Source organism: Zeus faber (assembly GCF_960531495.2).
Source record: "Zeus faber genome assembly, chromosome: 8".
In the NCBI taxonomy this organism is placed as follows: domain Eukaryota; kingdom Metazoa; phylum Chordata; class Actinopteri; order Zeiformes; family Zeidae; genus Zeus; species Zeus faber.
In genome coordinates this window covers 23,774,504-23,798,775 of record NC_137195.1, presented here as the reverse complement: position 1 = coordinate 23,798,775, position 24,272 = coordinate 23,774,504, and the positions used below count along the sequence as shown (strand labels likewise).

The following is a 24,272-nucleotide window of genomic DNA, read 5'->3' as shown; positions in this document are numbered from 1 at the left end:
ATGGCATCAGGACTGGCACAGGCTGTTTTGTCAGCGCCAGGTGTTGTGTGTGCCTGTGCGCCAAGTGCTTGAACTAGTAAACTTTATAACAAAAACGCTGCTGTTTAGTTGAGCACTGAGCTGCAGCGTCTTTGCATGCTGCCATCTGGGATGTCCCGTGTCGTGCAGTGATGACTCAGTGACGCAATGATGCAGTGATGATTCTTTGTGACCAATCAACAGTCTGCAGTCTTTTCACGTTACATTTTGGTATTACCGACAGGGGTGACAAGAACACAGTTTTTTGCTAACTTCTCCTTCAAATATTATGCAATGTGGATCAAACTTGGACCACAGTGTCTGTGGACTGCCCGAAATACAACTATCATTCGTTTGTGTCCGTTGGTCCGATGGTTTCTGTGTGCCAGACATTTTGACATGGGATAATGACTCGGAAGATTAACAAAAACAATAGGGTTCCCGCCCTTTGGGCTGGCTCACAGCTCCCGACTGTGAGCTCCCTGTGAGGCAGAAGGGAGTTAGTCCTCTCTGGAGGATGATATGTACTCCATAGAGCCACAGCTGGGTCTCTCTCTCTCTCTCTCTCTCACTTTCTCGCACACACACACACAGACACACACACACACACACACACACACACACACAGACACACACACACACACACACACACACACACACACACACAGACACACACACACACACACACACACACACACACACACACACTGGGGAACAAGGAGACACACACACTGGGAGAGAAAGCCAGCGCTGGGCTGAATGACGCCCATTCTCCCGTTGACGTCAGCTGGGAAATTTCTGGAGTCGTGACCACTACGATTCCCAGCTGTTCCGAATCTGTAGAGAGGACAGGCGTGCAGGGTGGAGGATGGGTGTAGGGTTCTCAGCAAGATAAGAGTTTTTTAGACAGATAGATAGATAGATAGATAGATAGATAGAGCACACACACATTTATGCCATTCCCACCATATTTCCACTAACACTCCCTGGCTGGGAAATAACATTCAAATTAATTCCAAATGCAATTGTGCCAACTTTCCACCTTATGTGATGTAAAAATAAATACAATACAATAAAATAAGGGGCCAAAAAAAAATAAATAATAAAATATATATATATATATATATATATATATATATAAACAATTATATACATAAAAAAACTATGAACAAACTAAGACGTGACCATGTTTGAAATGTGGTAGAGTAAAAAGTACAGATACTTGCTGTGAAATGTAGTGAAATAAAAGGCTGAAACTGAATATACTTAAGTACTGTATGTGTAGATACTTGAAAAATGCTCTTAAGCACAGTAAGGAAATACTTTCGGAATTACTTAGTTACTTTCCACCACTGATGTAGGATCAGGTCCTGGAGACACAGGATGTGACTCAGGGAGGGATGGAGCGGGTGTTCCGGTTTAAACAGGAGAGCAGGAGAGAGAGGGAGACAGAGAGAGAGAGAGAGAGAGAGAGAGAGAGAGAGAGAGAGAGAGAGAGAGAGAGAGAGAGAGAGAGAGAGAGAGAGAGAGAGAGAGAGAGAGAGTCTGCTCTTGCTGTGGGTGGGTGGCCTCCTCCATGGGCACACTCAGCGTCTCGAAAAGTGAAAAAACGGAATTCCCTCCCTCCAAAGCGCGCAGGAAAAACACATGGGAGTTTTTAAAAACAATTAGCCCAATGTGAATAAGAGCCATTACATGGTTAGAGAGATCTGAAGGGCAGAAAAATAGATGGACAGAGGAGTCATTCCATGAAAGGAGTGGCATTTGGGCACGCCACAACATACATTTAATCAAGTCTACAGTATAAAACACAAAGCTAAAAAAGCTAAAAACTCTTCATTTAAAGTTCATTATTGACATACTATATGAACATTTTTTCACAATATACATAGGAATTTGAACCACAAAAGATACAGAATAAAAGATGTATTACATCACAATTTCATTATTTTCAGCAGTAAAACTGTTTCCCCACCCACATTGCACAGGTCAATAAAATATTAAAACATTCTTTATAATTAAAAAATTAAAAAGAAGGTTTTGCTTTCCCACCGTCACACCAACTTGTTTTCTCTCCAAAACAAATAAACTGTCGTTTTAAGTGACATCATAAAGAGGGAGTGTTGTCATTCAAGCCTTCAGAGGAGCTCAATTCATAAGCTGGTAAATTATGATAATATTTATTACTGATAAATTGAAATCCAGAGAAAACAGTAACATTTTTGTGATCTTTATTGGGAAAAAAAACATGATATATTAGAGTATAAAAAAAACAACTATATTGGAGTATATATTTTTGTGTGGCAGTCATTTTAGGCTGAAACGTTCAACCCCATCACATTATACACTGTAATGTAAAAAATATATATATATTCTTTGTTATTAATAATTCTGAAAATAGAAAGGCCAAATTGCACCCATCTAATGGAACAACTCAGAGACAAAATGTGGAGGAACAGGGAGGGGGTGATACAGGAAGAGCAGAGAAAAAAAACCTTGAGCGATATTAACAGCTCTAACCTCTGAAGACCCGCAGGCCGCCCCGCGCCCTGGAAGGCGTCAAGTCGGATCAAACTCTCAGCCGAGACACATCCAGATTGTGAAAAAAAAAGAAAAAGCAAAGGAAAGAAAATGGTTTAATGGCTTCCAGAAACGACACACACGATTGGATGTTGTGTTCAAGGGTTCAAAATCTGAGGGGGGGTTTGGGATTCAATATTTCTCTTATAAAGGACAGACTTTAATCTGTTAAGGAGGGAACTTACTTTAAACGCCGCCAATGTCCCAATGCAGAGTTTTTGGATCAATGAACTAGAGATTGTATTGTCTGAATATTATGAAGAAACTCTATACGCACACTCTTGATGTGGCTGTGGTGTTTGACATCAGGTTTTATGACATGTGATCGCCCCCATGAAGTCCCATCTGATTCCCGGTGAACCCATAGTGGACCGATATGAAAATGATCTTGATCAATCATTAACGGCATAACAGGCAAACCCACGCAACAAATCTGCAGCATCTTTAAACCCATGGCCTTAAAACTCAATTTTACAGGTTAGCCTTTTGACAAAGCCTCATCTTTGTTGTTTTGCCCTCTTTGTTTTAATTTGTCCTTTTGTTTTGTTCCCGACCAATAATCAATATAAAAAAGAAGAACGAAAGAACGACACTAATCAATACAATTTCTCAAATGAAGCATTGTGTAAAATTTGGATCCCAACCAATAGTAAAGAAGGATTAAAAGTGCATGTCATTCAAGAAGTATTTTTTTTCAAGTCCACGGTGTAGACTCAACAACATCCAGCAATCAAGACATCCATGTGATTACAATACTATGACAAAGTGAAAATCACAGTTTTTATAAATCTAAACATCCTGTCAAATGCTGTAGACAAATTAGAACTAACTTCCTTCCTTTTTGACCCGTTTCCATCTCAGAAGGATATTGGATGGCGTTCGACTCAGTGTCTTTTTTTTGCCATATGTTCGATGTCCGAGTGTCCATTTCGCCGCTATGAAAGGAGAGCTTGTTGGACACCTGCCAGCATGGCGTCCGGTATGTGCATGTGAACGGACACTCAGGGTTAAGGTTAAGCCCAGCGCTATGTCATGTATTTTTCTTTTTTGGCAAATTTAAAGCTGATGAATTGAATAATAAACAATAGACGCTGGTTTCCAATGACATGTGCAGACCGTGCCAAAAGGTGAAGGGTTAATTTTATTTCATTGCATTTGTAAACGCTACACAGAATATGTATAATGGTATGTCTTGTACATCAGACCCTTTTCACTTGGTTTTGTATAGATTGTGTGTGTGTGTGTGTGTGTATGTGTGTGCGTGCGTGTGTGCGTGGGTGCGTGTGTGTGTGCGTGGGTGTATGTGTGTGTGTGTGTGTGCGTGTGTGTGTGTGTGTGTGTGTGGGTGTATGTGTGTGTGTGTGTGTGTGTGTGTATGTCGGTGTGTGGGTGGGTGTGTGTGTATGGGTCTGGGTCTGACCAGACCAGTGAAGTTTTCTTTCACCATGACAACTTTTATACAGCAAAGCAAATCAAAGCAGTGTGTCTCTGTAATTCATCATTTTTTTCTGGCCCAAAAGGCAACAAAATCATCATCTGCAGTTATCGAAATGAAGCCACACAAATCATCGTGTGCGATAGTCACACAGAAGTCAAACTACAAGTTCTAGCACATGTGAATCACCCGGCGGCGGCGGGTTTGAGGTCAGTGAAGAAATGTAGGTGAAAGTAAATCAAATTCAGTTCATGGCAAATTAGAAACATCTTATTGTGCATTGGCTGGTTCAGGGGTTCTCAATGTGGGGACCGCAAACCCCCTGGGGGTCCTTCATGAGGCTTCAGCGGACCAAGGGGTTTCACTATACATGTCAGTATGGAGTACAGACATGCATTGAACGCTGCTAGTGAAACAGCTCAAGACAAATGTTGATTAAAAAAAAAGTATTACACACACACACAAATACAAACACATGTTCTTTTTATTTGGCACAACACAAAAGTGCTTTATAACACTGCCCATCTTTCTTTGGCATGAAAATAACCACAAGGTTTGACAACTGGTCTCATACAAGAAACCTCGCGGTTCATATACAATCCGTCCTTACAACTGAATAAATGTCACGCAAACAATTATTTGGGCTCTTTCATCAACAGCTCAGTAAGGCACAACTGTAGAGAGCTGCATGTAATAAAGGCAATTTCATTTCTGTGCAAATAACTCTGGATTGTGTTTCTCAGTCTGCTTTGGCTTTGATTACAACTACAACACTTTAGTTCAAAATAAAGAACTAGAATATTAAGAACCTTAAAACAAGACGCGTGTCCCGAGATAGAATTAACCACTGCAACACATGTTATAAACTTATAACAATTGTGGCTTGGACCTAATGACATATTAAGCCAACGGGTTGATGTTTGTTCTTTTGCAGTGTCGTCAAATGGGACCGCACATAGGAAGAATGAAGACCAAAGTAACACAGGAACCTATAAACCACATAATATTCATACATAAATATGTTGGCTACCTACCAAAATACAAAAAAAAAAGAGAAGAAAAACACAGGTTCATCGTCCTTCTTGAAATCAATAACTTATTCCTAGAAATTGCATTTTTTATTGTTATTATTGCAGACAAACCCCCAGCTCATAATTTCACATTGTTTGGTCAGATACAAGTCATTGTCAGAACACTTGAAAGCACAACACACTTCCAATATTCATATAAAAATGAGAGAAAATAGAGAATCTTTGGCGGCTAAGTAAAAATAGAATAATCATATATAAAATGCATTGAAATAGAATAAGTAACGTACAACAAATACAGGTCAACGGCTACAGCAAACGGCCGACGAGGCGAAGAAATCCAGCTTTGACTTAAGAAGTAAAGATGTGTATTAAAAAAAAGTGACATTTAGAAATCTGTGTCACATAAAAAAACAAAACAAAAAAAAAAAAAACAATCATAAATTACATGAGACCTTCAGAATGTGCCTGTCTTCGGACAGCATCCCGGCACCTTGATGCAATGCAAAGAGAACCGCTGAGGTATTTCATCTCAAATATCATGTGTCGAGCCCTGCGCCAGACGACGGGAGAAACATAAAAGTGCATAGGAGTTCATCTCGCGTCCACTCCTGCGCGATGCGGAATGCAGGACTTGTGTTTTTGTTCCAAAGCGGTGCCTCCAAAACAATGAAGTGCCCTTGTTGAGTCCCTGCTTTGAGATAGCTTTGGTTGTTGATCTTTTATTGAATTTTCTTTGTCTCAAGTCATATTTTCCCCACGCTAATGGGCTGCCGCTGCTTGCTCGCGCCCTCACGTTGGCCCATCTTAAAAAGGTACATGCGCAAAAATAATGGAACGGGAAAACAAAGAACTGGAGAGCAAACGCTTCACCTCCGTGCTTTCATCAACGGATGACGCAGGTCACTCTCTAGTTCTTTCTTTTTATACAAATTTTCTTTTGCGCCTGCACCTTTACATTCTTGTTTGGGGGAGGGGGGTTTCTATTCACTCGTTACCAGGAGGCTCAATTAGTTCTTTAATTGAATGAGTTGCATAATCCAGCGCCCTTGCCATTGTTCTGTAAAGAAGGGAGTCTAGGAAGGAAGGAAACGAGGGAGGGAGAATGAGAGAAACTCTTTGGATTTGAAGTCATACGTCTTGCAAAAAAAACCAAACAAACCAAAAAAAACAAACATCAAAAACCGTTGAAATGCACTTGCCATTCATATCACATAGAAATGGTTGTTTCTGTAGAAACAAAACAGTCACAGCAGCAATGATACACCGGCTCCCTTCTGGTCACATGACTTTACTTTGTCACCTTTTTTCCAAGTGTTATTTTATAGTTTCTTTTTTTTCTTCCTTCCAACCAATCAGTGACCGGTTGAGATTCTTCACTTTGTAAACGTTTAAAGACAATGAGCAGCGTGCCATTTTCGGACCCTCTCCACACCGCCAAGTCTAAATAGACTCTAATTAGACACTGTAGCTCTCCCTTATGCATATTCAGAAACACTAGATAGGTGTACAGTAAACCTTTGTCCAGGAAGTGTGTGTGAAATGGGTGGCAGTTTCTCAAGTTAGTTCGGCCCACACGAATCAGTCCACGTACAAAGGCCATTTGAGTGCATTCTGGGAACAACCGACCAGGGAGCGATCCCACCACTCTTTAAAAAAATGATACTCAGCATTACAAAGTTAATACTTACAGTAATCATTTATACATTATTTGACAGAGAGAGAGAGACATGCAAGTGTCTAATGGATTGACATCATCTAACACCACAAAAATGACCAAATTCAATCTAAAATACGGTTCGGGTTTTTTGTTGCTGCCTTCTTTTGTGTACCCATAAGACATACTTTCACAGAATGCCATGGCTTCCATTTTGTTCCACTTCAACCTAGTCAGCATTGGTTCAGCTTGTTCGGGAAGCCCAATGAATGTAAGCTTACTAGCTTAGCCACACACGCTAACTACTGAAGAAAGTTCAGAAGTTCTGACGACTGTCTGTGTGTCATACGTCCAGCACCATGTCGTAGTGTGTCTCTTTCTTCCTCTTCCCGCACTTATTTATCAGAACTGTGTACAACGTGAGAAGCATGACCCAGTAACTTGCATAGACGATGGCCCCGATAATCAGAACAATTTTCTCTGACTCGGGGAAAGGTTTTCTGGTCTCCTGTATAACCGTGTAGATGATCCCAACGAAGAGGATGGTGAACCACACGGATATGGGAACGAGGCCGATGAAGTTCACGACAATGGTTTTCCTTCCCGACGTCCCCCATCCGGCTTTGTTAATCGTCGCTATCGCAAACATTTTGGCCGGCAACAGACTCGACATGTACAATACGGAGTAGAAGGACATAAACACCATGACAATGTTGCCGCGGAGGCAGCTGGCGAACGACGACTTGATCAGTGCCACGGCCTGGACAATGAGGAGGAACAGCAGGATATTCCAGAGTCTTCCCTGGTAGAACAGCTGTATCGCAGTGGCAATGAGGAAAAAAGGGAAGAATCCTGTGATTACCGCCTCGTAGGTCATCCACAGGTGGTGCTTATGGAACCACATGGAGTTGTAGAGCCACTCCCTGAAGTACGACTTACTCCAGCGAGTTTGCTGGTTGAGCCAGCGCAGGTACGTGATCGGTGTCTCGGTGAGGCACTTAGACCGTGCCGTGTATTTGGTTGAGTAGCCCAGACTCAGAACCCTGTTCGTGAGGTGTCGGTCGTCCCCGAAACTACAGTGGGACCCCATGAAGGTCTGGTTGTACCAGTCCTCCATGAACTCGTGCAGCAGTGAGTTGCGGTACATCCCCAACGGGCCACTGATACACTGGACACAGCCGAAGTAGGACTGGCACGCCCGCTCAATGTTGAAGGCCATCCAGTACCGCACGCTACTGAGGAAGGAGATCCAGGACTCATACTTGTTGAGGATCTGGAGATAAAGGGACAGTGAAGGAAGATGAATAACAGGCTGTAAGACATTTGTATTTGTATACAAATGACGAAGAAGAATCACTTTACTGATCCCAGAAATTTGGGGAAATGTGTTCTATTCAATGAACCCATGCTATGTATTTGGGCCGCCATAGCACGGCACCCAGGAACAAACTCCAGTTTTACAGCATATGTCTTGTTCAGGGGCATCGGCATGAGTGTCGAGCCCTGACATGCATTTATTCAGGGTGGGGGGAAGCCCATGTGAACATTCGAAAAACATTCAAGCTCCACACAGAAACATCCCAGTCAGGTTCGAACCCAGAACCTTCTTGCTCATTACAGCATACAGTATATAGAGAATATATTGAAAAGTTTATAGAGAGAAGTTAACGGCTATACCTGCACATCCCCTCCTACACCTCCCACCATGGGGTCCTCTTCGAGAACTTTCACCATCTCCACCGACGACGCCGGATCCAGCATTGTGTCGGAGTCACACACCTATTTGTGAAACACATCAAACGCATGTTTTACACTTGGCTTATTTTTAGAAATAAATACATTAATTTTATCTTTTACATCTTCTCGATCATGAGTTTGTCCTGGTGTGTATTTTGTGTTGAAGATGACTGAATACACTGAACACATTTAGCTGAGAATTGTCTGTCTGCGGGTCTTGAAAGGGGCCTTTCATGCTCAATTTGAGAGTGATGCTGTGATGTGGGTGAAGTCATTGAGGCCTAAGTGAGGACAGATGAGTCATGAGATTCCACCTCTCACTCACGCTCCCTCGCTCATGTTCAGGTTCTTTGAGGTCATCCAGTAACTTTTATCATTATTAGTGTATCTGGGTCCCTTTGTTGCTCGGGCTCTTTCGCTCTCGGTCTCACTCTTACTCTCTCTCTCTCTCTAACACTCCATAAATGGAATAATTTCTGCCTCTTGAGAATCTTTGAGCTCATTCATTCTTTATCTGGCAGTGAAACAGCAGATACACACATCTGTAACAAGATGCAACATACAGGACAGAAGACTCAAAGCCCATGGTTTTTTATTGGGTTCAAGTTGCTTTTTTTTATTATCGTCAAAATTTGGAGTAAAGGTTTTCATAATCTCTGTCAGTCTTTAGTGTTCAGGCGTAAAATAAAACAAAATAAATACTATTTTCCTATACCTCCTTACTGTTTAGAAGTTTTCAGAATGCTTGTGCTATCTCCACTGGACTGATGCTTATGATGGTTATTTTTGTTGGATGGAATGCGTAACATTTTAGGACAGCTTTTCAGAGTCAATTCAGAGTTATTTAAGATTTGGGTTATTAGGCTGCAAATTGTTTTGGTTCTACTGAATACTAATGCACCAATTTAAGAGGATCTACGGATCTATTTTTTATCAAAGCACTTAAAAACTTCCAGGTTTCGCCTTTCAATGAGATAAGAGTAGAGCATTGGTGAGCTAAATCTGCAATGTTTGGGAAGTATTGTTCACTTTTGTAGAGCTTTATTTTAACTGCTGTGTGGCCTCTTTGGTCTTCGTCCCATAGCAATGATGGTACGGTAAACTAACATGAGCTTCCACACCAACAAAGATCATGACCAGTGACCAGACCATGAGTAATGTAACACTGATGCACTATTTGGCTTAAGTTTCAAAACCCATTTGGCACTTAAGACGCTCTCGTAAAAAGTCTTCATAAATAGAATGAAGTTGGGTACGCCGGTGTAAAATTGTAATGGGCATACAAAGCTGTCCAACAGTCTATTTCCAACGCTGTGTCTTAGTGAGTAGGCGTGCCAGCGGAATCCGGGGCAAATAACAGTCATGAAACCTCCTAGGTGGGTGAAACAGTCTCCAGGAGAACGACTGTCAGCGAACAAATCTTTAGCAATGACTTGACCTGGATCTGAAATAATTAGGTTTGCGGAGACACCATAGGGAGTATGACAGTCTCTTGTTTTTGTTTTTTCTATCCTTAAATAATCTCTTGGCCAAAGTTGCTCTGAGAGCAAAAAAAAAAAAAGATCAAAGGAGTGACCAAAAGGTAGCTGTTATGAATTAGACATGATGGGAAAAATTGGGCTAGCATTGTGACTTCTCCAATCCCCTTGTGCAAAGCACTGTGTCTGGTGCCCTTGTGCAAAGCACTTAACCCCCGAACTTCACCGGGGAGCGGCTCAGTGGCTAAAAGTTGAAGGCTGTTTATGTTCCCAGGTGTAAGAATGTGTAAGGCAGAATGTTGAGCAGAATTAGACTAAAATGACATCTCATACTATTTCCATCAACTGTCCCAGAGCTGCAGTTGGTGAATATGCCTTTTATTATTCTAAAACTGTGAGGCTGTGGCCCGTGAAGGTCTTCGTCCATGCTTTTAAGGTAACACCTCGACCTTGGCCATTCGAGAACAATTTTACTCACCTTTGTTAGTACATGATAGCAATATTTGTTGTGAGATATGTTACATGGATGATGCCCAGATTTAGTCGCCTGTTTTGTTATTTAACTTTACTAAGTGATGTACTTACCGTAAACTTACCCGATATTGAATTAACGCAATGACCTCCACTAACATAACAATGGCTCGTTCTATAAGTCTTGTGCAATATAAGCTCCCTTTCTGACCACTTATTCGAATTTATCTTGGCCTATAAGGTCACAAAAGTCATAAGAGTTTATCACTGAACAAACTTTTTTTTTTTACTTTTGGTAATCAATTTGGTAATTTGATAGCATAGCCAGAAGATCCATTTAATCTAGTTTCTATCGAAATTTTCATCCTGATTTGCTTTTTGCACTTTTCTGACAACTTAACAGTTCATATTCTGTTGGACATGATATTTATGTGCAAAGTTCAGCTATAGCGCTGAACAGAGCCAATTTGATTGTCATCTCCCTGTGGAGTTGGATGTTGTTACAGCGGGAGATCTGCTCTCACACTTCATTCTACACGATACGCCACAACATGATGCCCACAGCTACCACAGGGACAAAAGACTCTTTGTGGACCCCTTGTATTTGTCTTGGCAAACCCCCCTTCCCACTCCTTCTCTCTTCCAGCCATGCCTTCTCCCTTTCCCTTTTACCTCCTTTTCTGTATACCACTCCTGAGAATTACAGTCACATAGCTGGCTTCTCTTCCTCTATCTAGCCACCATTCCTTCCCTTCTTTCGACCTCTATCGGACGGTCACTGTCTTAGGCTTTGAAAAGCTACACATGAACAGCAAGACTTTTGTAGTTGGTTATCTGCACATAATTACTTTCTCTCAAACTCTCGCTCTTTCCCAGACTTGCTCTTCCTTTGCCTCTGATACCGCATTTCTCTTTGTATAGTCAAACTCTTCTCACTCCAAAATATGAATGAGGTGAGTTTCCATGAGCTGGTTTGAGCCAAACTACAGTAAGTCTCTACCCAAACTTTTATGTTTCAATGTTCAATGTCAAAAATGTCTTCCTCATGAGATTGATATGTAATATAACACTTTTACTACACAATTTTTACACTACAGACTTAAACTATCATAGTTGCATGAAATGAACAAAAAAACAATTCCTCAATCGTATTTATTTGTATGGACAGTAATTGACTAAATTAAACTAAAATGTGTTGATCGAGACAGCCCTATCCCCCACTATCCCTGTTTGCTTCTTACCTGCACATAGTCCACGCTCCGCCCCAGCGCCTTGAAGGCCGTATACATGACCTCTCTCTTGCCCCCCCACTTCTGCATGATGCAGATGCACTTATTGTTCAGCACCAGCCGGGATACCTGCTGGAGGCCCTCGGCATAGCTCTCGTCTGTCTCCTCTGGCCCCCTGTGGTGGTAGTTGCTCCGCCACACATATGTGGCTGCCTTGTCCCACCCCATGACCTCTTTGAATATCTCCATCATGTACAAGTCGTCGTCGTTGTTGCCGTCGATCACCATGATCACCTTGATCCCCGGGTAGGTCAGCCTCTTCACTGACACCAGGCACTTCCTTAGGTAGTTGGGGTCCTCCTGGTACGCTGCGATGCACAGCGCCAGCGATTTGTTCAGCTTGATGGGCGTCTCCAGAGAGCGCCGCATGTTGCGGTGCTCCAGCAGCGCGAAGAGGGTCTGGATGATGAGGTGGACCACCAAGATAGCGCCGTACAGGCCAAAGGACAGATGGTTTCGAGCTGTGGTGAAGAACTGGTAGCCCATGATGTATGCTGTGGAGATGCCCACCAGCAACGACACGCCAAACATGGTGGTCCCAAAGATCCGCAGATAGGTGAGGACCCGGTGGCATCTCATCTAAGGACGTGTGCAGAAATAAATTAATGATTACTGCAAAGAAACAGATGCCTAATTTATAGGGATAGACCAAGCATTTTTTGTCATGGGACTCTCTGTTTAGGAGGAATTGCCCCTTACACCCAGATCTGTCATTCAACTCTCAATCCCCATAAACTATGGTGCTTACATTCTCAAACTGGTGTAATTTTAGTTTGTGCTAACCTGGACAAATATTTACCTTCCGAACGACTGGCGTTGCAAGACACCTCTGCTACGAAGGCTAAGAAGCCTTGTGGAGGAGCAGCATGATCTTCGGCAATATTTGTGTCGTTTCTCTGGCTTCCTTTAGCAGTGTTGCTAATTATCCAATGTACTTACAGTGCCTATAAATTCAAATCCTTTTGAACGGATCATAGACACTGACTATCATTGTCATTATCTTGTATTCTAAAATGCCAGATTGTTAAGGAGAAAACTACCATTGGGTTGTGGCAATTTTGCTTAGTTTAAAAGCATTTTCTGCCATTTTATTTTTTTTGTAGTTTTCTAGAAAATTAGGGCAGAAAATGCATTCCTTACAGGGTTATATAGTAAATTACAAATAATAAAGACAATCGGTTTCATTTGCTATAAGGCATGTTTGTTAACTTATTAAGATGATAACGTAATACGGTAAGAAATGTATGCTGTGATGGGCTGTTAGGGACTGCACTCGATTACTGGTAAGTGATCTGCATAAATGCATCACTTCAAAACCACGCATACCACACACATAACACCTGGATAGTTTCATAAGCTCTGGCACATTTCATCACAACAACAAAAGTCATGTTGTGAAAGAAATATCCCCTCCCCTCCATCTTTATTAACTTCTTCCCTCTGTCTCTCCCTTCATCCCCCTCCCTTGTGGAACCGTCATATAGTTGTGAGGAGCAAATTGTTCCAACTCTCTTTAGCGCGGGTGAGCACACTTTGCAGGATTTTGTTGACCTAATTAAGTGGCGAATTGGCCACATCAGCCAAACGCTCTGAGCTTCAACTGCCCGGTAAAAGAAAAAAATGCTAAGAGAGTGGTGTTGGCAACATATTTTTAAAGCAAGTACCTAAAAAATGAAGAGAAAATAAAGAGAATCCTTCACTTCAAACTTCTTGTGTGGTAAACCAGGAGAAGTCTGTCCCTTGCAATCTGTCATCAACTAGCACAAGAACCCTGATCAATAAAAGAAAAACTTGTATTTGCATCCGTCTCGAAACTGCTACCACCATATGTTTGGCAGACCAGCAGAGACCCACTCAGCGTGGCTCGGCTCAACGCAGGATGGACCACCCTGTGATGTCATCTGTTTAGATCCGTGGGAAGAAGAAGAAGAAGAAGAAGAAGAAGAAGAAGAAGAAGAAGGAAAGAGCTTTTTAAGATACCTCTCCTGACAGCATGGCCAATAATGCGTTTTCGCAGTAACCCGTCTTTATGAGAAGAAAACAGAGAGCGCACAGAGAGAGAAACGGGATCACATGTCTCTATAAAGTAGATTCAGAAGTAGTCTCCCGAGAATGCACGAGAGGGCCACTTTTTTTTTAAACCGCCGGTTCTTTTTGTTTTAAGATAAAGTACACTAATACTTGAACTGTATATTACCCGCAAACTTTGCTGCATTTGGTGGTACGGAGGGGAAACTCTGACTATAACGGTGATAGTGGCCTGATGAGGTGTCATCCGTCACATGTGTCACATATGTGTATTTCTATTTTCACTCATCAAATCTGATCAGTATCAACCCGGTAGTACCAGTTCTCTTCACACTCATTCTGCATATGTATACTGTATGTATTTATGTACATGTATCACTTGATTATTTTCATACATTGCCCAACAGCAAACATATGCAGCACAAGCAGAAAGCATGAGCCCCGTGTCACAATCACGACGTACAAAACAGCCATCAAGCGAAAGCCAAACACTTTGCAACCGCTTTGGCAGCGCTACCCCGCACCACACCTAAATACAGCAGATAGAGAGAGGACTCTGAGCGAGAGAGAGAGAAAGAGAGAGAGAGAGGGAAAGAGAGAGAGAGAGAGAGAGAGCGAGAGAGAGAGAGAGACTTGACTTTTAAGAATCCTTTATTTGCAGTAAGTCGTGTCACAGCAGCAGCAACTTGATCACGAAGGAACCAAAAAAACGTCGCAAAAACCAGACAAATCAGTCAACCGGAAAATAGGTAGCAAGAGTACAGACATCCCTCTTCAGAGACAACTAGGTACGAAGGGATCTGTTGGCTTCTTCACCAGGTTTGAGACAGCTGTTCACTATAAGGACAGCTCCCTTTGTAGCCCAGACTTCCTCCTTTGTACAGTTTACTTTGAGAGAGAGAGAGAGACAGAGAGAGAGAGACTTTTTGACTTTTAAGGTTTCTTTATTTTCAGGAAGTCATGTCACAACAGCAGAAAAGAGAGAGAGAGAGAGAGAGAGAGAGAGAGCAGGACTCAGTAATGTCAAGGAGATAAAGAAACAAATGTAAAAGAGGTGGAAAGAACCATTTCCAGGGAATGGGGACTGAAAAAGTAAGGGATGGAAAAAAATGGGAACACAGGGAAAGGGTGAGAGAAATATTTTTGCTGAGTCGAGTGAATATACTATGGGACAGAAACAAGGCATTTACACAGAAAACACAGGAAGATAAAGGAGGAATGAATGTAGGGAAAGAAGCAAAAGAAAAGAATGAAACAGACAGAATGAGAGAGAGAGAGAGAGAGAGAGAGAGAGAGAGAGAGAGAGAGAGGGGACACAAGCCCTTTGGCTCAGACATAATGCCTTGTTCATTTGATCACAGGATGAGAAGGCCACAGCTAGAGTAGTTCCTCTGGCACGTGGCGAGCCTCTTAACGTCAACTTCTCTTTTACAAGCCCCCCGACACACATTCTGTATCCACACACACACACACACGCGCACACACACACACACACACACACACACACACACACACACACACACATACACACACACACACACACACAGACACACACACATGCACACACACACACACACACACACACGCACACAAACACACTTATTATATTCACTTAAGCACCGGTGTAGAGAAACAGGCAGTTTGGAGTGTGTACACATGTGCATAGGTGTGTGTGTGTGTTTCTAAGAAGCTGAGTATGCAGACTGCCTTAAAATACTTCAACCCTGTGTATACGTGGATGTCTGTGTGTGTGTGTGTGTGTGTGTGTGTGTGTGTGTGTGTCTGTGTGTGTGTGTGTGCGTGTGTGTGTGTGTGTCTGTGTGTGTGTGTGTGTGTGTGTGTGTGTGTGTGCGTGCGTGCGTCTGTGTGTGTGTGTATGTGTGTGTGTGTGTGTGTGTGTGTGTGTGTGTGTGTGTGTGTGTGTGTGTGTGTGTTTGTGTGTGATGTCTTAAAACCATAAATGGAAGGCAGTGCTGAATAAACTCCATCACCTCAGCCTTTCGCATCAACTCCCAACAAACCAGTCTCATTTAGGAAAACCTCTGAAGCAGCAAACTAGACTTTAATGTTCTAAGTAATTGGTAATTGTTGGTGCACAGTGAATATGTGTTTATGTGTGTGTGTGTGTGTGTGGGGGGGGGGGTGTTCTGTCCACGGAAGTAGATCCAACTGAGGATTTCCTCTGGACTAGCAGGGAGTTTATTAATCAAAGAGAGAAGAGAACAACAGATACATCCCAGACGCACATCAGGCGAAGAGCCACCGGGGTCGTCTGCTTGTGTGTGCTTGTGTGTGTGTGTGTGTGTGTATGTATGTGTGTGTGAGTGGGTAGACTCACACTGTTAGTTGTGTTTACATATGTGTTTCCATATTTTTAGCGGACGAATGACCCTACTCTTTTTTCACAATCAGTTCAAACGGTGCGAGAATTTGATGCGCAGAAAAATTCTGTGTGACTTTTTGTTTTTTGCTTGCAACGCGGGCCTTGGAGATCAAGCCTCTAATCAAGGAGCCATCTGTGATAGAGGTGTCATCAGCGTATCTGGATGATGTCACTTAGGCGGAGTGTGTGAATTGTGTCAGGATGTGTGTGTGTGTGTGTGTGTGTGTGTGTGTGTGCGGTTTCTCTAACTCCAAGATTTTCATCGACACATGTGCATAACATCAACATCATGTTTTTATGCGTTTTGTATTTTGAACTGAGCAAATGCGAGTGATATATTCCGAGCACTGTCATTGTTCACTAATTGTCTGCCTGCGCGTGTGTATTGTTCATAATCATATGGTAACCTTGGATTGGATGTGTTTTCGGTCCCTCTGACACTATCGAATATTCTCACGGGAAAACTAACTCCTGGCTCTGGCTTAGTGATACCATTACAGCGATGCGAGATGTTACAATGGATTTGTAGACAGATGAACAGACTTATCCGCTCTGAATAAGCACCAAATGATCAGGTGAATCAATTTAACTATCAAAGAGACAAGTGACAAAGTGATTGATATATGGATAAACAAATGCACAAATGAATATTTCCCAATGTCCGTCCAGCAGAGTTGAATCCTCTGGAGATAAACTCTGGTTCTGCTTAAGACTCATGTCAGTGTCAGCTTGAATCAGGTTCAAGAGATAAAATAATAAACAGATGGCTGGGTCACTGGGCAGGGCAATGCTTAGGTAGGTGGATGAATGGATGGATGGACAGATGGATGGGTGGATGGATGGATGGATGAATGGATGGATGGATGGATGAATGGATGGATGGATGGATGAATGGATGTATGGGTGGATGGATGTATGGATGGATTGATGGATGGATGAATGGATGTATGGGTGGATGGATGTATGGATGGATTGATGGATGGATGAATGGATGTATGGGTGGATGGATGTATGGGTGAATGGACAGATGAATGGATGGATGGATGGATGGGTGGATGGGTGGATGGATGGATGGATGGATGGATGGGTGGATGGGTGGATGGATGGATGGATGGATGGATGGATGGGTGGGTAGATGGATGGGTGGATGCATGTGATTGCACCAGCAAGAAGTTCGTAAGAGGAAATCATCCTGAATCCTTCTGAGAGATTGTAACAGCAAACACAAGAAGCTGGGTGAAGGGGTCGGGTGAATGAATGAATGAATGAATGAATGAATGAATGAATGAATGAATGAATGAATGAATGAATGAATGAATGTGGAATCAAAGGATTAATGAATGGATGAGGGATGGCTCGCCCCAGAGTTCCACTGTCATTCAAGATCGAAGAGATCATTCTCTTACTCATTGAAATCCTATTACAGCAAACGCCTTCGATCCATCCACTCATTCTAGTCTCCTACCTGGGCAATACTCACGGGGGCCCCCAGAAAACATCACCGAACCACAACAATCTTAAAATAATGTTTTTAAATGGAATTACAAAAAAGAAAAAGTTCAACTACAGCCCAAAGGATAACAAGCCATTAGTCTCCCCCTGGGACCCATCGACTCGCTCAGACACACAGCTCACTCTGGCTTCTAAGAAACCTGTACCTGTTAATCATATTTGGGCTGTCAAGGGCTCTTACAGTACCACGCTGTTCTGCGTCTGCAACATTGGGGAATCACCTTGGCGGCGTAGTGACCTAACACATGTTAAGTAACAGCAGAGAGCCGACTGATATTTATGTTGGCTGTCCAGATAAACGCCAGTGTCATGAAGGTCAACTGTTCGCTGTCACTGTTCAAGGCTTAACCCTGCATGAGTGTATGTGTGCGTATGTGTGTGTGTCTGTGTGTGTGTGTATGTGTGTGTGTGTGTGTGTGTGTGTGTGTGTGTGTGTGTGTGTGTGTGTGTGTGTGTGTGTGTGTGTGTGTGTGTGTGTGTGTGTGTGTGAGAACAGGAGCGTTATTTAACCTGGTCAGTGGGGAACAGGAAAGGGTCCCAGGTCCTGCGATGGAACTTATACTATATCAAGGCTCAGCACTCTTTGTACACATGCATAATTGTGTGTGTGTGTGTGTGTGTGTGTGTGAGTTTGTGTGTGTGTGTGTGTGTTTGTAGGTGTGTTTACTGCATGCCCATGTGTAAATCTGAAGTCCAGCCAAGGAGAACAGAGTTTTTCCCCCAAAACGTATATCTTTACACGTTTGGCGTTGCTTTGAAGTGACTCAGCAGTTGCTTACATGATTAACGTTGCCAAAAGCCAAACACTCAATCTGCTCCAAAACCCCCCAAAGAGGAGGTTCAACTCACACCTGTGGCTATTACAGTATCTCTGCAAAAAATTAAAATAGAGCTGAAGAAAAGATCAAAATAAAGGTATTAAACGTTCATTAACATGGGTTTTCTACACATATATATATAATTTGGATCTAATTAAGCCCATTAGAATTAATATATCGTCCAATGATTTGTCAGTTATTTTCTATCAATCCAGGACATATTTGCCAGAATAGAAGCACAAGGAAGAAATAGCGAAGGCCGCTGATCGGGATGGACACAACGATTTTGACGATCTTCACAAGTGAGAAAAAGACTGAAAGATGAACTGGAACTGAAAGACGGCCACCGCGAGACCACTGCAGCGCAGAAGCCGTGGAGAAGCTGCCCTTGCTCAGAAGACTGTTTAAGTCTGCCATCATGGACTTGGTGTCGAGTCGGCAGCTATCCATTCTACGTCCAACTACACCGCGTTTACCGACACAATTGTGTCGTTATCGTGTTATTGCAGGTGTATCATTAAAAGTTGGATCCGGGTCATTTTGGGTGAAAATAAATAAATGAGTAGCCCCAGTGACGTGGTCTCCAGGCTGTAAACAGAGTCTGTCCTAGATGCAATGAACTCAAATCATGTTATCGCAAAAGTGATTCCAATGGCTTTGTCTCGAGTAGCAGTCACAGTCTGAAGAATGTTGTCAGTGCTCCTCCGAACCTCTCGGAAGGAGCTTTCTCTCCTGCATGCTTCCCCCACCCCCACCCCAACCCCCTCCTCGTAATCCCCCCATGTGGTCAGAGCCCTCCGTTGTTGTGGTGTCGTCATTAACAGCAACAAGCCGCTACACCCACACACAACCCGGCTCCGTAGCTCCACTTCTTGTGATTGGAATCAGCTGCTCTGGCAAGAGGCTGGAACAGGCTACGAAGCAACGTACGAAAGAAGAAAAAAAAAACGATCGCAGGTTTTACCTTCTCTTTCTCCCACTGTGTGTTTCCTCCGCTTCATTCCTTGTCCATTCCCCGTGTGTGGACATGGTCTAATTGCCTCTAATGTGGGATGTGCTTTCCCGTGTAGTATGCAGCGCTTGCATACTACTGTATGAGTTTTCACGGGATATCGCACGTCATCCTGGAACTTCTACGGAACGAATCGTTGCATGACTATGGTTTCGGTCGTCCTGGAAACGCTCCTGTTCTAATGTGGCGTACTAAATATTAAGTGAGTGTGCCATTTTCGCAGCACAGCGGAAGTCTCTGAAGATCTTGTTCGAGCTCTCACTTTCTCGCCTCCTTTTCCGTCCTGGCTTTCATACGTCTCCTTGTTCTGCCGCTCTTTCCCAGTCCAAACACGGATAAAGTGGGTCCAAAATGACGTCAAGAAAAGAAAACATAAACCCATTGCTCTTTTTTTTTCTTAACCGTTTTCCCTGTCCTAATCTTTCTGGCATAATGAGATGCACGTGTCATGGCTGGCAGAGGTCATTTGGCCGAATCAAACTGCGATAGTGAAACCACTATTCATCAATAAATGATGAATAGAGCATTAATTTAGCTAAATCTGCTCACCTAATTGGTATAATTAAAAGCAAATTGAGCTCTACCCTGCAGCCACTGTGGTTGGACTTTGGCATTTCTCCTTCCGCCACCCCCCAAGCTCCCGTCTTTCTCTCTGTTTTGTCGAGATAGAACCATTTCTGCCAACCTTATTCAGCAGGAAGGTGGGGAGGGGAGCGAGAGAGAGAGAGAGAGAGAGAGAGAGAGAGAGAGAGAGAGAGAGGGAGAGGACACAAGCCCACTGGGGCGATCGAGGCAGACATGGCACTAAGTGAAACGATGGAACGACGCCAGTATGGCAGGCACAATGAATGTGGACTTGGTGGTGGTGACAAATGGTGGAATGGGCCTCTCTCTGGAGCCATAGGTCTTGTCTGTCACTCTAGCCATCTGTCTGTCATTCCATCTTTTCTCTCTCTGTCTTCCTCTGTCTTGTCTTGGCCACATGTATAACACAGTCAAACAGATGTTTACAACTTGGCATTTTTCCAGCTGTATTTAACTCCCTCTCTCTCTCTCTCTCTTTCTCCATCTGTCTCTCCATTTGTCATCCCTTCGTCCAACACTTCCCCTTGTAGTGCAGCCGGCTTCCTCGTCATGCCGGCACCTTTCTATTCTTGGCAGCGGCTTTTATCACAGCTGGTCGCGGTGAAGTGCGAGCCGATGACTGTGGGCCGTGCGGTTGCGGCAGCGACCTGCAACCACAGTGCAGACAGACAGATGGATGGATGGATGGATGAATGGATGGATGGATGGATGGATGGATGAATGGATGGATGAATGGATGGATGAATGGATGGATGGATGGACAGATGGACATCATTTTCCATACGAGACGTCATTTCAATGAGGTGCAATGGAAATAGCATGAGTTTGGCAGGTAAACGCTGCGCTGGTAACCCTGATAATTGTGTGGATTATTTGAAACTCTGCAGCATTAGTTCCTGCTTCTCGTGCAGTGCAGAGCCAGGACCCATGCAAAGCCCTTTTCTTGGGTTAACCATGAGACGGTTTAACTTCCTTCTTTTTTTCGTGGTTGCAAGACTATGCTATGCTACCGGTCTGGTGCTTCCGTGGGGGTACGAGTCCAGGTGCTGACCAAGGGAAGTAACTTACACTTAGTGTTAGGTTTGATGATGCTGTTTGAACTTTGTTAGGTTTGCACCCTTTTCACCATGGATGTACTGTGTCACGCCTTGAGGGGAGGGTTATGTCCCTTGGTTACTTTGAAGGCGACCATGGCGTGGGACGCTCGGAAGCCACACATGGGACACTCTTCCCCGCTGCCCTGGCTGCTTCAGTAGTTCCCACTTCCCAAGCTACAGCCCCCCGCCCCCCAGTCCTCTGCATTAGAGCTGGCAATGAGCACCCCCACCCCACCCCACTGAGAGCAGTAATGGCACGTGAGACTCACTAATAGGGACCAGTCATGGAATGTCTTCCTCTCTTAAGTAATAAACTGCTCTCTCTCCCTCTCCCTCTCTCTCTCTCACCCTCTCTCTCTCTCTCTCTCTCTCTCTTCCCAAGTCGATGACAAGAAGTAGTGAGTTGACAGGATTCTTATAATTTTTTTCTTCTACAGAAAGTCATATTGGCTGGTCTATATATACAAATCTCATATTGTAATTTTCTTTTTTTCCTATCCTTTGAATGCTTCTATTGTCTCCTACAGTATGTGTCGAAACATGTTTACGGCGATCGGACCAAGCCAAACCATTACCCCTTAATGCATTGCAGCACGCTATATAAACAGCAAGGTCTTGGAAGTCAGTGGGAAAAGTCCAGCACTTTTCTTCTGCTTTTTCTTCTCAAATTGAGAAAAGACTCTGACTCCGAGACTGCAACTTTGTAATCTCACATACGAGGACAGCGAGTTCCACAATTACAATTGTTGGAAACAGAGCGATAGAGAGAGAGAGAGAGATAAAGACAGAGAGAGAGAGAGCAACAGATGGTACTGTGTGTTTGGGTGGAGGTCTGCTGTGATGTCAGGACCCTCCAGAAGTAGGTCAGCATTCCTTTCTGGGACACAAATGCAAAATACTGAAAAAACGTTCAATTATGAGGTAAACGCTCCTGCTCCGAATTAGGTGTAAATAAGTCTAAATCATCGCTCTTGAAAATGTTTATTTACTGCAAGTCCCAAGAAGTGTTTAGTCACAAAGGTCTTATCTACAGTACTCAAAGTATGAATTGTGGCTAATTCTTTTTATTTTGAATTATACCCATAGGTCTACTTATAAGTCCACTGTAGATCTCCATTTCTCCTCATGTTGTATTTTGCAACTTTCTGCACATCAGATAAAAGTCCATCTAATCATTAAGGAGAAGTCAAGAAATCTGTACTTTAATTGACTTATAATTCACATATTAGATTTCATTGACACGCACCTCGCCAGCAACGTAAACTAAAGCACGTGTCCAAAATAAATGCAGCCTTCTGATTGGCTGAGAGGCACCTCCGCTGTTGACGTCAGGCCAGTGACGTAGTCGATGCGGTTTAAGATTATAAACAATAACTCAGGCCATACTCTCACAATGATTTGTATAATTTTTCCCAATAAAAAAAAAAAATCGTTAATTTATTAATATAGCAATTAAGAAATGCATTAATGAATGTATTAATTGATTACTCCAAGTACAACAACATTGTTTGTATAATCGTTCAATAAATAAATTAATAATTATATTGCTGAGATTCGATTTCTTACCTCACTTTTTTGTTCTATTTTATTATTATCTCCATTTTTTCAGACTGTTAAACTTTACATTTGTTAATGCTAGTGGTCTGGAGTGAAACATGACAAACCACACCAGAGAAATTCCTCGTATATGTACATGTACCCGGCGAATAAAACTGATTCTGATTCTGATGAGACTGGTCCATTATTATGCATAATTGGGCTTGTGGCCTTCACTGAAATAAAATAGCTTAACGACTTTTTGACAATGACACATGAGTTGCGGTGACCTTTAATAAACTTGACCACTTGTCTTCTGCAATTTGACGCACTTGTGTGATACATTCCAACACCTTCTGCTTTACGCACGACCTGCCGGAGCGCACGGAGACAAGCCAGACTCAATGAAGTGACATTTGGCTTTCCTCCCAAACTCCCAGCATCACTTCTCACTCTGCTGACCCCCGTTATAATACACTGGTCATTATAATTATATCATTTATTCACATTATTATTATTATTATTATTATTATTGTTATTATTATTAATATTGTTATTATTATTATTGTTGTTATTATTATTATTATTATTATTAATAATAATAATAATAATAATAATAATAATAATAACAATAATAATAATAATAATAATAATAATAATAATAATCTATAAGCACCTTTCAAGAAACCCAAGGACACTTGAATGAATGAATGACTGAGACCTCAGCTTACCTTAAATCAGATGTGGTCCAGTGGTCCGTCCTTAGAGGATGCAGTCTCTTAAACCCCTCAAAGGGAAGAAAAACTCTCAGCAAAGTTTCAGAGGAGAGCTCTGCTGCGGCGAGTCTCATGAAACCTCCAAAAATGGTCCTCATCAAGGATGAAAAGTTTGTGCACTTTAAGTGGCGTTTGCCTGTTTGGATGAATGAGAACATCCAAGGAGTGTCCTCTCTGGTCCTAACTGGTCCCACTGCATTTTACATGTATAAATACAAACATTCTGCCAGGCAACTTTGGCACAAATCCTATTTGAAGAACAAAAAATAGAAAAATACCCCTACAGTCAGTCAGTCAGTCAGTCAGTAAAATACTTTATAGGCAAGTTGATAAAGAGTCAATTCCCAAACTTCCCTAACACCTTGTCAGTCAACTTTGACGTGGTTGTTCATATTGAGGAAAAACAAAAAGAGGTTTCCAAAACAAATCAAAACTGTCAAAACTACAGAAAGAAGGTCTGGAGGGTATTGGAGGGTCTTGAGGGCCAAGAAGGTTTTCCAAGCATCCAGGTTACAGAGCGCAGGGAAGTGGCCCAAAGTCTCTCTGTTTCTACTGTCTAATTCCTTCCAGACCAGTGTGTGTGCAGCCTCCTTTATGGTTCCTGTGGCTCCCCAGCCCTTTTACCATGCAGGAACAGATTGGAGTCTTGTTTTAATAAGGGGGGAAGGTTTTTGGGTAAGGATAAGGAGGAGCAAAGGGAGAGGTGTGTGTGTGTGAGTGTGTGTGAGTGTGTGTGTGTGTGTGTGAGTGTGTGTGTGTGTGTGTGTGTGTGTGTGTGTGGGTGTGTGTGAGTGCGTGTGTGCGTGCGTGTGTCTGTGTGTGTGTGTGTGTG

At 42.7% G+C, this 24,272-nt stretch overlaps 1 protein-coding gene across 1 annotated transcript; it reads right to left on the bottom strand.

Annotated features, from left to right (window-relative positions):
* Positions 1–4,529: 4,529 nt before the first annotated feature.
* Positions 4,530–23,892, bottom strand: has2 (hyaluronan synthase 2). The gene is made up of 4 exons (XM_080005546.1): positions 23,396–23,892; positions 11,646–12,272; positions 8,396–8,497; positions 4,530–7,991 (listed from the first exon to the last, which is right to left on the bottom strand). Exons 2-4 carry the CDS (start codon positions 12,270–12,272, stop codon positions 7,062–7,064), a joined length of 1,659 nt encoding a protein of 552 aa, XP_079861672.1. The 5' UTR covers positions 23,396–23,892; the 3' UTR covers positions 4,530–7,061.
* Positions 23,893–24,272: the final 380 nt, after the last annotated feature.